The following is a 13,484-nucleotide window of genomic DNA, read 5'->3' as shown; positions in this document are numbered from 1 at the left end:
AATAGAAACAAAGCTTAAACTAACAATAAAAGTACTATGGATTCCTAACTGCTGTACTGACCAAGAGAAAAAGGGGGATGAATACTGTAACAAAAAGATGGGTTTTATGCTTGGGGTTCTGCACAGGCACCCCATGGTTTCAGGCAGCACTAACACAGACAAGTCTATTAAAACAGATACCTACAAAGTATTGTAAACACATTAAAAACTATATTTTGATACTAAATCGGTGACTAATTTTCAAAATGAGTTTAAAATCTGAGTGGAAACAATTCTCATTAAAAGCTGCCATTTCAGTTACTGAATTGATTTAAAAGCTGGTTCTGTGACAGTTAAGATTATTTCCTCGTCCTTGCACTTGTTCTTGTGCTTGATCTCGTCTTCCTGTCCATCCCTCCAGTCGTCTGAGGAGCCCTTACATCCTCTTCAACAAATTCTTCTTTAGTTTTGCTTCTTCTTCAGTTTTGGTGCATCCATATATAGTCATCGCACTCTATTTGTACACACACAGAAAAAATAAAGACAAATTTGTATCACAACTCAAGCATTTCATACAAAATTCAATCTGCAGTTACGTTGTTTTTAAAGAAAATGGCCCTAACGACGACATTCCAGAGATTGCACCTATGAATTCAACAAACCAGTTACAAAGCCCATACTGCTGCACATCCACGATCCTTGAGGATAGATCCCCGAGGACTTACAGCTATTTCTGAGAGTAGGTTAACATTAATGAGAGCACCAAAACCAATTAGCTGCCACTTCAGCTAAAGTTCCTTTTACTGACATGTAAAACTAAAACATACCCACCACCGAAGATCGAGATAGCACAGAGAAGTTAAGCTACTCCATCAATAACTTAGCTCTAGTTAGAAAGCCAACTCTTGCCTTACCTGATCTTGGCTTTTTGGACGCCAAGTCATCTGCTGGCAACTGACATTTTCTTCTGAGAGAAGAGGCAGTTGCCTGTTGTTCAGGGGCAACTTCTTGTGTCTTAATCCTCTTCTGACATTTATCTCTGGGCAAGACAGGATCTTTCCCGAGAAAAGGGGAAGTAGTTTCTTCACATCTGGAAGCAATTCTTTTCTTTCTGACCACTCCTGATGGATTTCCTTTTGCCAATGGAGCTACTGCCATAAGTCTATTCTGCTGTTCTTCAGGAGTTCCATGATTGGCCAAAATCAGCTTCTTTCTAGTACTTTCTTTTGATAACCCCTGATTGCCCAGAACAGAACTTGTGCCTTCTACCACGAGGGCAATTCCTATCCTTCTGCCTCTTCTCAGCTGATCTTCTTTTACGGGTGAATCAAAAGTTTGTAATGGAACATTTCGATATTCTTTAGGAGCTTCTTCTCTACCACTATCTGCTGGCAAACGGCGTTTTCCTCGAAGAGAAATGGGATTAGTTGTGTGGGATGCCAGAGCAGTTCCTGTCCTTCTGCCCCTTCCTAATGGCTTCTCTTGGGCACAGAACACTGTTTCCCAAAACATATTTGGATCTTCATTAGTACCCTCCTCTGTATCATCACTTTCTGACAAGTCCATCTTCTCTTCAGGGAAAATGTAACTTTCTCCCTCTGCTGCTAGATCAATCTTTTTCCTTGCGCCCCTCGCTGATGCATTTGTTTTTGCGGGCAAAGATTTATTTCCCAATGATGGATTTTCCTCTTCTCTCGCACTCATCTTTTTATCATCACCTTTTGGCAACCCACGCCTTTTGACAGGAGGAGATCTAGGTGTTGGTGATGCTGCAGCAACCTCTCGTCTTTTCCCTCTTCTCAGTGGATTCTCTTGGGTTGAAGAGGGAGTAGCAGCCAAACCTGAATCTTGCTCTTTTAGGGAAGCCTCATCTTTGCTATCACCTGCAATCCGTGTTTGGTTCTCCATAGAGGGAACACAAGGTACTTGTGGAATGGATTCAACTTGCCTTCTCCTGCTCCTTCTCACTTGCAAAGAAGGATTTTCTGGAGTCTCACGCTGACCATCTTTGCAAGTCTTTCCTTTCTCACACTCAGGCAAACTCCTTCTTCCTCCACCTGCTTGGGAGCTGCCTTCATCAAGTTCAAAATTCAGTTTCCTACCTCTAACTCTTCTACATCCTGTTCCATTTTTCTGCGCTGGATTCTCTTGCGGGATTTCAGTCTGCTTTGGTTTAAGTACTGCCTGTGCATTTCCTGCCCACTGTCGATGGTTAAGAGCAGGACTGTCACTGCCTGCAGCAGGTATCTTATTAAAGAAATGAAGCATTTCCTCTCTGTCGTCTACACCACAATCCGAAAAACTTCCTGATCCGACCTAAGGGAATAAAGCATCATCAATAAATCCAACTCTGACAGGACCAGAAATAATGGAGCCAACCAAGACAAAATTAATGTATAGGAATGGCTGAAGAAAGTCTGTTCAAACACTTTCCTCTACACCTGAAATCAACTCAGCTTTGTAACTGCATCTGTATATTCGGTATTAGCACACAAATATGTCACAAATATATAGATAAAAATATTTTTATGCAAAATTTATAGACAAAGCAAAACAACCCCCCCCCCCTTTGTCTCCTAGAAAGAGGGCATTCACCTGGACAGCTACCAAGGAATAAAAAGATTGCCATCTTTAGTGTTCTCACCCCAACAGGAGGTGCCTCTCCAGAAGGTATTATTCCCTCCAGAGGTTCTGGGCATGACATATTTCAAGTGCTCTAACATACAAGGTGGCATAAAAGGAAGCCTAAGAATTCATTAAAACCACGGGCCTCAAAGTTCACATACATTCCTTCCAAAAGCTAAAAAAGTATTTTACCTTCGCTTCCTCTGGTGTTTCAAACAACTCTGCAAGTCCAACATAGTCCTCTTCAAAATCAGAACATTTCTGCTTGGGTTCTGCCATCAGCCTCTGCAGACCCACAAAATCCTCAACCGGTGGGTACTTCTCTCTCCGAGTCTTCACTGAGGTACCAACACCAAATCCATCTGCTCTGCGTTCAACCTTCCCCTCTGGTGTCTTGAAAATGCGGCCGACCCCAGCCATGGCTTCTGCTGGTTGATGTTTCAGCTTTGGAGTTTTCCTGGCTGAGGTAACACCTGCCACATCTTTCACTGCTTCCCCTTCCTGGGCAGGAGTCTCCAGCAATCTCTGAGAGCCAATTCCCTCTCTAGCAGGTTCCTTCTCTTGATTTGGGGTTTTCATGGCCTGCTTGATGCCTGGGAGGACCTTGATGGGCTCTGCCTTCTGCTTAGGGGTTTTCACCAGCTTCTGGGTGCCCGACAATACCTCAAGTGGCTCTGGCTTGCGCTTTGGGGTCTTCCTGAGCTGCTTGAATCCCAACATGATCTCAATGGGCTCTGGCTTGCGCTTTGGGGTCCTCATGAATGCCGTGATGCCCAGCAAGGCCTCTGCAGGCTCCAACTTGTGCCTCGGGGTCTTTCTGAGCTGCCTGATGCCCAGCAGGACCTCGATGGGCTCTGGCTTGCGCTCTGGGGTCCTCACCAGCGCCTTGATGCCCAACAAGGGCTCGACAGGCTCCAACTTCTGCTTTGGCATCTTCCTCAGCTGCTTGATGCCTGGCAGGACCCTGATGGGCTCTGGCTTGTGCTTTGGCATCCTCCTGAGCTTCTTGATGCCCGACATGCTGTCTACAGTATCGCCCTGAGGTCCTTTAACCTCATTTTTGATGTCTGACTGTGTTTCAGTGCCAGTTGCAGTTGAAGTCTCCTGGGGTTTTGGAATGTTTTGTACATTTTCAAGTGCCAGTTCACAAATGTCTGCTTTTACCTCAGCTGAGGCCTTTCTGGAACTTCTTAAAAACTTCACTTTATTCTCTGTTGTCTTTCTCTCAAGTTTAGTCCCGCTTTCAGATTTTTCTGCTGTGGCAGTCTTAGTATCTTCCTTACAATTCTGATTGTCTCCTTCTCTCTTTGCTGACGGGCCTTTACGAAGCTGCCTTCTTGTTCTGGGAAGGTCCTCTGAAGCACCTTGTTTAACGGGGTTATTTCTAGCTCTTCCAGCTCTTTGAGGTGGAATCGGTGGTTCTCTGCTTTCTGCTGCTTTGACTCCACATCTTCTAGGCCACAGAAGCATTTCCTCACTGTCTTCTACACCACCTTGCTTAGGATTGTTTTCAGATCTTTTTAAACCTGTCTGCAGCTGACAGTTTTCATTCTGAATGCCCTTTGTTGGTCTCTGGGCAGCCCTGTCTTCACTAGGTGCTGCCTTCTGTTGAGAATCTTCACCTTCTGAAACATTTCCTTTATCTTCTGAAACAGGGGATTTTTTTCCCCATTCAAAGTTTTCACAAAGAAAAGAGCACAAACAAAAGGTACGTATTACTATGACTGATCAAAGTATCTCTGAGTTTCAATTTTCCTAAGAGAGTCATCTTGCTCAAACATATCACACTAGTATCTTTAAAAAATTTTAAAATAGATAAAGATTTTAATTAATTCCTACATTGAACAGGCTTCTGACCAAAAATGTTTGGTTTAAAGGGTAGGTAACATGCATAGGTTTAAGCTATGGAAGTCTGGGAAGTCTTTACCAAAAAAAGGTAATTTTAAGTGGAGAGGTTTTACACTGCTAAGTTGGGAGATGCCAACCTTAGCACACCAACAAATTACTGCACCATTACTTCTGCAGCAGTGCAATTCCAGCCCCTGCTGTTCATTAGGGATGACTGCACAAACTCCATGAGCTGTCCCTTCGCAGGTACAAGATACAGCTGCACACCGTGTACTTGGGAATTTTAACATGTCAGAACTTCACAGCAACATATATGACTTGGTATATTCATCATGCCTCTAGACAAAGTATTTGCACTTACCATATTTGTGACTGGAATTAGTACAAGGAGGGGCAGGATCTTCTTGCTCAGAATCCCCAACACTTCCTGATGTGACCTAAGGGAATAAACCATCATCAATAAATCCATCTCTGACAGCACCAGAAATAACGGAGCCAACCAAGACAAAACTAATGTATAGGAATGGCTGAAGAAAGTCTGTTCAAACACTTTCCTCTAAACATGAAATCAACTCAGTTTTGTAACTGCATCTGCATATTGGGTATTAGCACACAAATAGATCGAACCTAACACTCGTCATCTGAGCTAGTGCAGCAGATTTTTAACTGAGAGATGACAAACACTGTACAGAGTTAGAATAAGTATTAATGAGACTGAGTGAAAAGTGTCTAAGTGAGTGCTCAGAAGGAATTTGGGGTATTGAAGGCGAATTCTTGCAGTCTTTTCTAGTGTTTGATTGTAGTTCTACAGAGATGAGCACTAAGCCCAGTGATCCTTGATATTTTACCTACGGATCTGGCTTTGAACAGAAAATCAATACTAATACAATTCACAAATGATAACACTGATGAAGCTGTGAATTATAAGGTCAGAATGGTAACCCAGAGCAACCTCAGGAACTACTTGGGGTTCCTTCAGTGGAAATACATGTTAACACAGGCAAACGCACAGCGACAGAGCCCCCTCTCTGAAACAGGCATCACTCGGGGAGCGGGGACACAAACACTGAGGGGCACAGTGAGCAAGAACTGATCACGCGGGGACATGTCTTGGGAAATGCCCAATGCTTTGGGATGTGCAGAGACAGAGAGAGCTTCAAATGTCATCTATGGGGCATGAAGCAGCTGTACAAAACAACAAAAAATAACCCCTGTGTCTCCTAGAAAGAGGGCATTCACCTGGACAGCTACCAAGGAATAAAAAGATTGCCATCTTTAGTGTTCTCACCCCAACAGGAGGTGCCTCTCTAGAAGGAATTATTTCCTCCAGAGGTTCTGGGCATGACATATTTCAAGTGCTCTAACATACAAGGTGGCACACAAGGAAGCCTAAGAATTCATTAAAACCACGGGCCTCAAAGTTCACATACATTCCTTCCAAAAGCTAAAAAAGAATTTTACCTTCGCTTCCTCTGGTGTTTCAAACAACTCTGCAAGTCCAACATAGTCCTCTTCAAAATCAGAACATTTCTGCTTGGGTTCTGCCATCAGCCTCTGCAGACCCACAAAATCCTCAACCGGTGGGTACTTCTCTCTCCGAGTCTTCACTGAGGTACCAACACCAAATCCATCTGCTCTGCGTTCAACCTTCCCCTCTGGTGTCTTGAAAATCCGGCGGACCCCAGCCATGGCTTCTGCTGGTTGATGTTTCAGCTTTGGAGTTTTCCTGGCTGAGGTAACACCTGCCACATCTTTCACTGCTTCCCCTTCCTGGGCAGGAGTCTCCCGCAATCTCTGAGAGCCAATTCCAGCAGTAACAGGCTCCAGCTCTTGATTTGGGCTTCTCTTGACCTCCTTGACGCCTGACAGGACATCGATGGGCTCTGGCTTGCGCTTTGGTGTTGTCGTGAGCTCCGTGATGTCTGACAAGGCCTCTGCAGGCTCCAACTTGTGCTTTGGGGTCATCCTGAGGTGTCTGATGCCCAACAAGGCCTCTAGAGGCTCCCCCTTCTGCTTTGGTGTTCTCCTTTTTCTTCCTGATCTCAGCCGAGATGTTTCTTTGCCTGGAATTAGGGACAAACTCTCCACACCAACATTTTCTCCCACCATAGCTTTTATTTCTTCAGGAGTTTTCATGGGTAATGTATCAAATACAAACTTCACAGACTCCTCTGTCTGAAAGTGAAAAAGGTCTGGACTATCTTGTCTCTGTTCTGAAGCATCTGAACTATTTATCCGTGACACCATCATCTCTCCTGAAACAAGCAGTAGAGTTATGTACTTGGGAAAAAGAAAGAAGCAGAAAATCCAAACCTTCTAGTTGCCATATAACTAAGGAAAATGGATTCAAACAGCCAGAGCCTTCTACAAACCCAAATGGGAAAGCGTGCATCAACAAGGGGTTTGGTAATTTGATCCTACAAGCAACAGCAGACATTTACAAAATTGACTAAAAAAATATACTGTTTTCATTGAAACTGATTTTAAAATGCTTTCTATCGTCCCTAAAATTTCTAGTGCTGCAAGTTTTTTACTGCAATTCCCTCTGTTTTGATGCAATACCAGACATAAAGCAGAAATGCTGACATTAAAGTACATACATTTGACCTTTCTGACACCAAGCAAGAAAAAAAAGACATTTTTTGTAAAATTCTTATCACAGGATATCTCAGGCGGGAAGGGGCACCTGAGGATCACCGAGCCCACCGCCCGGCTCCTCACAGCACTGCCTACAGCTGAACCATGTAACCCCGAGGCTTGTCTGAATGCCCCCTGAGCCCTGCCAGGCCGGGTGCTGCGACCACTTCCCTGAGGAGCCCGCGCCGCGGAGCAACCACCCTCCCAGGGAAGAACCTCTTCCTAACGCCCAACAACAAACCAAGCCACCTCGGCTGCTCTTTGCAAGCCTTACCCTTGAGGCCTTGCGCCTTGGTCACCATCCTCTCCACACACTCTGATCTCCTTCCTACTTCCAGGCGCCAAAACTCGAGGAGGGGCCGCAGCTCTGCAGTGCCCAGTGGGACAGTTGCCTCCCCGACTGGCAGGCTGTGTTGTGGTTGCCGTCTCCTAGGACACGGATGGAATGTTTGGTTGCCACCACCCACAATGCACCTTGCCATCAACCCCAACCCCAACATGGCTTCCCATGGCGCTGCTTTCCAGCCCCTCATTCCCCAACTTAGAGGGAGAGCCAGGATCACTCCATCCCAGGTGGAGAACCCAGCACCTGCTCCTGTGCAGTTTCACACCTTTGGGGGTTGCTCACCTCTCCTCTACCGAGGTCTCTCGGGAAGGCCTCTCTGACCAAGAGGGAGCCCCACAGCTCCTCCTACTCTAACGTCACCGACAAACTCACTTGCCCCACGTTCCATTTCTGTGTCCAGATCATTTATAAAAGCATTAAAGAGCACTGGCCTTAAAGTTAAGCCCTGCGGGACCCCACTGCTGTCCGGCCACCAGCCTGCTGTAACCCCGTTTACTCTTCCAGCCCGTCCCGGCAGACAATTGCTCACCCAACATACGATGGACGTGTCTAGCTCTGTGCTGGGCATTTGATCCAGAAGGATGCTGTCAGAAACAGTATCAAAACCTTTACGGAAATCCCAAGCCACCGCATCTACTGGCTTCTCTTGGCCAACTACATGGCTGGGCAATTTGTCAAAGCAGGAGGTGACAGTTCTGATGTTAACTCTCCTGAGGCCAGATGGACACTGGTGCGGGATAATTCTTTACTTGGCCTGTTACTTCTCCTGGGACTCCTGGAATTCGAAAGAGAAACCGGAGTTTCAGAACGTTCCTCTTCTGACTTAACAAAGTTTGCCTGATCACAAATTTCTGTCAGCACTTCTTCTTTTACAGCTCTTCCTGGGGTACACTGCTTACTGTTTCGTCTTGGCTTTAAGCATTCCTTTCCTGCCAGAGGCAGCTGTTTGGGGCTGTCATTTCCACACGCTGAATCTTCCCTTGGAGTCCCAGCTAACATTTCTGGAAAAGACTGACATTTCAAAGACTCACGTCCTCGAGTTGTTGGAGTATCGCTATATACAGGATTCATTCCACTGGTTTCTCTGGGAGGTGCTATGAAATGCGACCCAGGACTCCTCCTTCTGCACGTTGCTGTAGACAGAACATATTTATCTACGTCAGAAACATTCGCTGTGTTTGTCCTTTGTGCTAGTTTAGCTACTGCTGCTGGACAGCTGTGTATTGTTATTTTAGCTGCACAATCCACACACTCCATAATGCACGGCTTCAGTGAAAATGCTGCATTTGCATCCTTCCCCTTACGGGATCTGCTTGTAACTTCCGTACCTTTAGAGCTGCTGTGGCAGGTGCATCCGCCCAGTGAAAGCAGAGCTTCTTGGCTGCTCAAGTGTGGCAGCTCGGGGCTGCCTTTGTTCTCAGGGCCTCGTGGCAATTGGGGATTTTGGCCAATGCGAGCCGCTACTGACGACAGGTCAGATTCGCCCTGGGTATAAATGGAGTCCCCCCCCACTTGTCAGGGGAGTGATAAAGCGTTCTGGGTCGCCGTTGAACCCTAGAGAGTCCTTTGTTCTGCGTTCTGGGTCGCCGTTAAACCCTAGAAAGCTGTTCTGCTCTCCTCTCACAGACATTTGAACCTGTAATTTACGGAGAGCTAGTTACCTGTGTTAATAATAATTTTTTATTATTTTTGGTGGGTGGCTGTTTAACTGAGAACACCCGTGACAGCTGCCTTCTGTACTTACTTCCTTATGATGCTGCAAGTGATTTCTTTCCCCAGGATCTCCTGCTATCTCCTTTGAAACAGAAGCTCGAGGACTCCTGGTAAAAGTCTTCCTGGTAGCACTTCCTACAGCCGAGATCTGGTTCAATTCTGAACAGGTTGCTTCTCCCTTTATTTTACATTCTCCAATATTTTCACTTCTACTTCGCGCTTTTTCTCTAGGCAGGCTTCCCAGATCATAAACACAACTCGGTGAAGTTCAAGCACTTGACTCTAGCAGAACACTCTTCCCATCTCCTCTTGCAGCTTGGTGACATACATTTCCCTCTTGCAGAGATTTTTTGCTCTTTCACATTTCAGTTTTTCATAAAGTTTACTAAATGGAGACATTTCCCTTTGCCTCCTGCTGGAGAGATGTGCTCTGCGTGCAGATTTGGGTGTTTGAGGTTTGACAGGTAAAGCTTTGCAAGTTTTTTCCTCTGTACTTTGTTTCTTGTCATTGGCATTTTTTTCTTCCCACTCAGCATTCTCTGCAAAGCAAAGCAAAAAGTAATACAGATGCAGAGTTACTTAAACATGGCAGAACTACAAATGTGAGTTCCATAAATACAGGTGAAAATTTCATCCTTTCCTCTCCCAACTTGGTCAACCAGGTTCCAGGATACAGTACTGCAAAGAAAGCTCTGTTAACAACAGCATTTTTTCTCATGATAGAAGTATTAGTACCTAAATATTTAATTAAATCTGGGATCTATCCCACATTCAGGGAAGGCACTCAGTATTTCATGCTTTTGTTTTGCATCAGAATCAATGGCCATCAAGTCACTGCCCACGTGCTGCCAGTCCACTGGAACCCGGGACTCACACTGCAAAGTCCTAAACCACGTTGCCTTTGCTCTCTGCAACCTGGTTTTTCTTCTTAGCCTAAGAATAAATGCAGTTAAAGGGGAAGAAGACAAGAGAGCCCCCATAACACAGCTACCAACCTGAAGCATGAAGACTTTTAGATCCCCAAGTTGGTTTGTGTAGTAATTCCACTTCTGCCACCTGCTGAACATGAAGAACCTGTAAATTTGCACAATATTACAGCAGAGCAACAAATATTTTACAGTTTAGCTTTCTCCTGTACATTGAAAATCACCATAGAAATACAGGCATTGTTTACTAAACAGGCATAAAAGGATTCAGATGAAATCCTAGAATGTTTCCGAGTTGAAGGACACTGACCAATACGCACTTAAGGCCCTATATAGCAAGAGTGTCAGTCATGTTTTGCCACTAGAATTATCAGCTCTAAGAGCAGGTGTATCAGAAGAATATATAGAAGCACACTTGAAACTCACCTTCTTATCAGACCTACTGCAAAAATTTTATTTAAATGAGAGAACTATAAAATAATAATAATTTTAAAAAATATCTTTCAGTACCCACAGTACTCTCAAAATAACATCATCCCCTTTAAGGGAGAAAACTTGGCTGAGAACAAAAAAAGAAACTAATGGAAATACATTATTAAAACACAGGCTTAGTTTGCTATTTATAAATTCTAACAACACCTTACTGTGCTAGCACATAGAACAACAGATTATTTTGGAATAAAAAGCATGCTCATTCTCTAGGGCAAGCATCCCTGTTTAAAATACGAGGCTATCCAAGGCTCCTAACTCTGCATTTCCTCCATTCCATCCTCTCTTCGAAAGAGCTATGGATTAATTTTTAATACTTTACCTGTGTTAGTAACAGCACAGATTATTAAGGAGCTATTACCAGAAACTGACAAGTCTAGAATTAATAAATTATTAATTTTTTTAAAAGTATTCATCTGAAGGAGTTTATTCGTATTTTCAAAATGAACCTTAGTCTACGGTTGAAAAATTATTTCTAACAAGAAAACAGAACAAGGAAATAGAACCCTGGATCACTGCCAACTCCAACCTACTCGCAGTAAATAAGCCTATGGCCGCAAAATTACCTGCAGGGTTTCATCTCTTGGAGACCTAGAACGTTTCTTTCTTGGAGCTGATGGCAGAGGATATTCACCTCTGGAACAAATGTTTAAAACCACACACATTTTCTGTCAAATTGCTGAGGTCTAAATCCCTCTCATTAAGACAAATGACCTAGCAAGAGTTGTCCACTCCCAACAATACACACAGACACTTCTAAGGGCTTTAACTACATCAGACTAGTTCTCAATTTTCCCCTAAAAAACGACCACCCTCGAAACGAAATCACAACGATCTCTCTAGAAAATTCCAGCTTTATTGGAGCTCTGCTCTCACCTGGAGAGCCACCTGCACCTTCTCTAAAAGCTGCTAGTAAGTGGAACTTACGTTTCAAAGGGTACAGGCTTTTTTTTTTTTTTTTTTTTTTTTTTTTTTTAAGCTTTTGAGGTGCTGCAGCTCGCAGGCAGCAGACACACCCGCTGTCATACCGGAGGTACTGCTGTGCCTAGAAGCACCAACACCTCTCCCTGATGCAGCTGGCAGAAATTCATGTTTGTACCGTGAAGTATCATCTCTCTGGGCAGCTCTGCTGAGGCCAAGGAACAGTATTCTTGACCCTGGAGTGCTTCCCGTAGATTTGCCCTGCAGAATCGGGTTCCACACTGAATAATTAGTTCTTTAAGGTTTCTGGCAGACAAGGAAGTGCTGAACAGACCTAGTGTAGGGGAAGTATTATTATTTAAAGCCTATCTAGCGTAAGGTAATCTCGTCAAGTCTTCACAGACACCACTCAGGTTTATTAATTTTATCTCTTAGTGTGCAGTGCTGGATCAAGCTCCAAACCCACTAGCACTAGGCAGTGTAAGTCAAAGTGAGTTTCAAGACTGGAGGAGGAGGTATAAATTTTCCTTCCTATTTAATATCAATTCTAGATCTTGCCTGACGTATTCCATTACCGAGGTTTTACAAAAACAAAACGCTTGAGAAGAGCGCTGATGGACTGAAGATGGTCAAAACCAAGCCATGTACCTCACGGCACTACTCAATTCTCTGCCAACTGCCTCAGAATCAGGCTATGCCATCACTTGCTTGTCAAACGTGTATTACTATTCATCCCTTCCCCAGACTTCCCTTGGCCAGAAACCTAAAAATAAAAAGTCGTAGTTCTGGTAAGGAAAGTACAAAAAGCAGTAAGAAAACTAAGTTCAGCTTTCGAGTCTTAACAGCTAACCTTAGTGCAGTGTCACCTTCCCTTCCCTGAACACCATTCACAAACAAACATTTTTGAAAATAAGTATTAGAAGATACAACCTGCAGGAAAAGTATCACTAATGTTATTGCGATGTACGCAAGTACTCAACCAATTCTCACCTTCCACATAAACAAGAACTTGCAGCGAGTGGGAAACGAATTCCATCAGTCCCATTCCGTTTAATTACGACGATATTCCCAAAGAGCGGCGTCTTTAATCTTACCTATAAAAGCACGTCCAAAACATCACTCACCCAAATACTGGAAATCGGGTGGGTGGGTATTTTTTCTTAACTTCTTTTCAGGAGATGATTTCTAAGGTACAGCAGAAGACTCTCGGTGTAGAAAACTGGGAACTCTTTGCCCTGAGCAAACAGGGGCAGCTGAAGGCACCCGGTAGTGGGAGGAACTCGCTCACAGAGGGCGGCAGGAGCAGTCACCCCGGGCTCCTGTCAGCTCGGTCATACTCCTCTGGCCTCTCCAGCAGATATTTCCTACCCATCAGAGCCTTTGCAAGGGTTCCGGGGCAACGCACCCGGTATTGCACAGCGTGCTCCACTTCACTGCCGTGTGAACAGTCACTCCACGCCACTCCAAGGATCAGACATTCTCTTCTCTACACGGAAATGCTTAGACGCGACTTGAGAGGAAAGGCAGAGCAACAGACGGGACTCGCGTCCTCCCGAACAAGGGGGAAAGAAACGGCGGCGTCCCCCCGCAGGAGCACCGGCAGGAAGGGACCGGAACGGCTGCAAGGATCGGCCGCAGCTGGGCGGGGGGCAAGTGCCTCTCGGCGGGCACGGAGAGGCGGCAGCGGAAGGAAGAGCCGTGAGCTCGGGCGGGAGGAGGAAGACAAGAGCCCCAAAGCCGCAGCGCCGGCCCCGCCGAGACGCTCTTCCTCGCCCGCCGAGAGCGCGTCCCCAAGGCCAGGCACCCTCGGGGGAGCGTCTCTCAACCGCCCCGTCAGAGAGCGCGGCTCTGGGAGCGGCGAGCGGCAGCGAGGGCCCGCGGGGACTTCAGGGCGACCCTCCGGACTCTGTCCCCGCGTCTCACCCGCTCAAACACGCGCTGAGCCACCCAGCCCGAAGGCGCGCACGGAGCGAGCGGCCAGGCCCCAGCCCGAAGGCGCG

General features: G+C 45.5%; 1 protein-coding gene across 1 annotated transcript; it reads right to left on the bottom strand.

Moving 5' to 3' along the window:
- Nucleotides 1-272: 272 nt before the first annotated feature.
- Nucleotides 273-12,056, bottom strand: LOC141961244 (uncharacterized). Its single transcript, XM_074908046.1, is given in 12 exon segments — nt 273-493; nt 894-2,295; nt 2,797-4,250; nt 4,814-4,889; nt 5,914-6,707; nt 7,364-7,518; nt 8,094-8,670; nt 9,176-9,508; nt 9,511-9,687; nt 10,144-10,222; nt 11,130-11,199; nt 12,043-12,056. Coding segments are annotated over 12 exon segments (5,166 nt in total). The 3' UTR covers nt 273-458.
- Between the last annotated feature and the right edge of the window lie 1,428 nt (nt 12,057-13,484).

The sequence above is a fragment of the Athene noctua genome, chromosome 5 (assembly GCF_965140245.1).
Source record: "Athene noctua chromosome 5, bAthNoc1.hap1.1, whole genome shotgun sequence".
Classification (NCBI taxonomy): Eukaryota; Metazoa; Chordata; class Aves; order Strigiformes; family Strigidae; genus Athene; species Athene noctua.
This window is presented reverse-complemented; position numbering and strand designations above follow the sequence as displayed.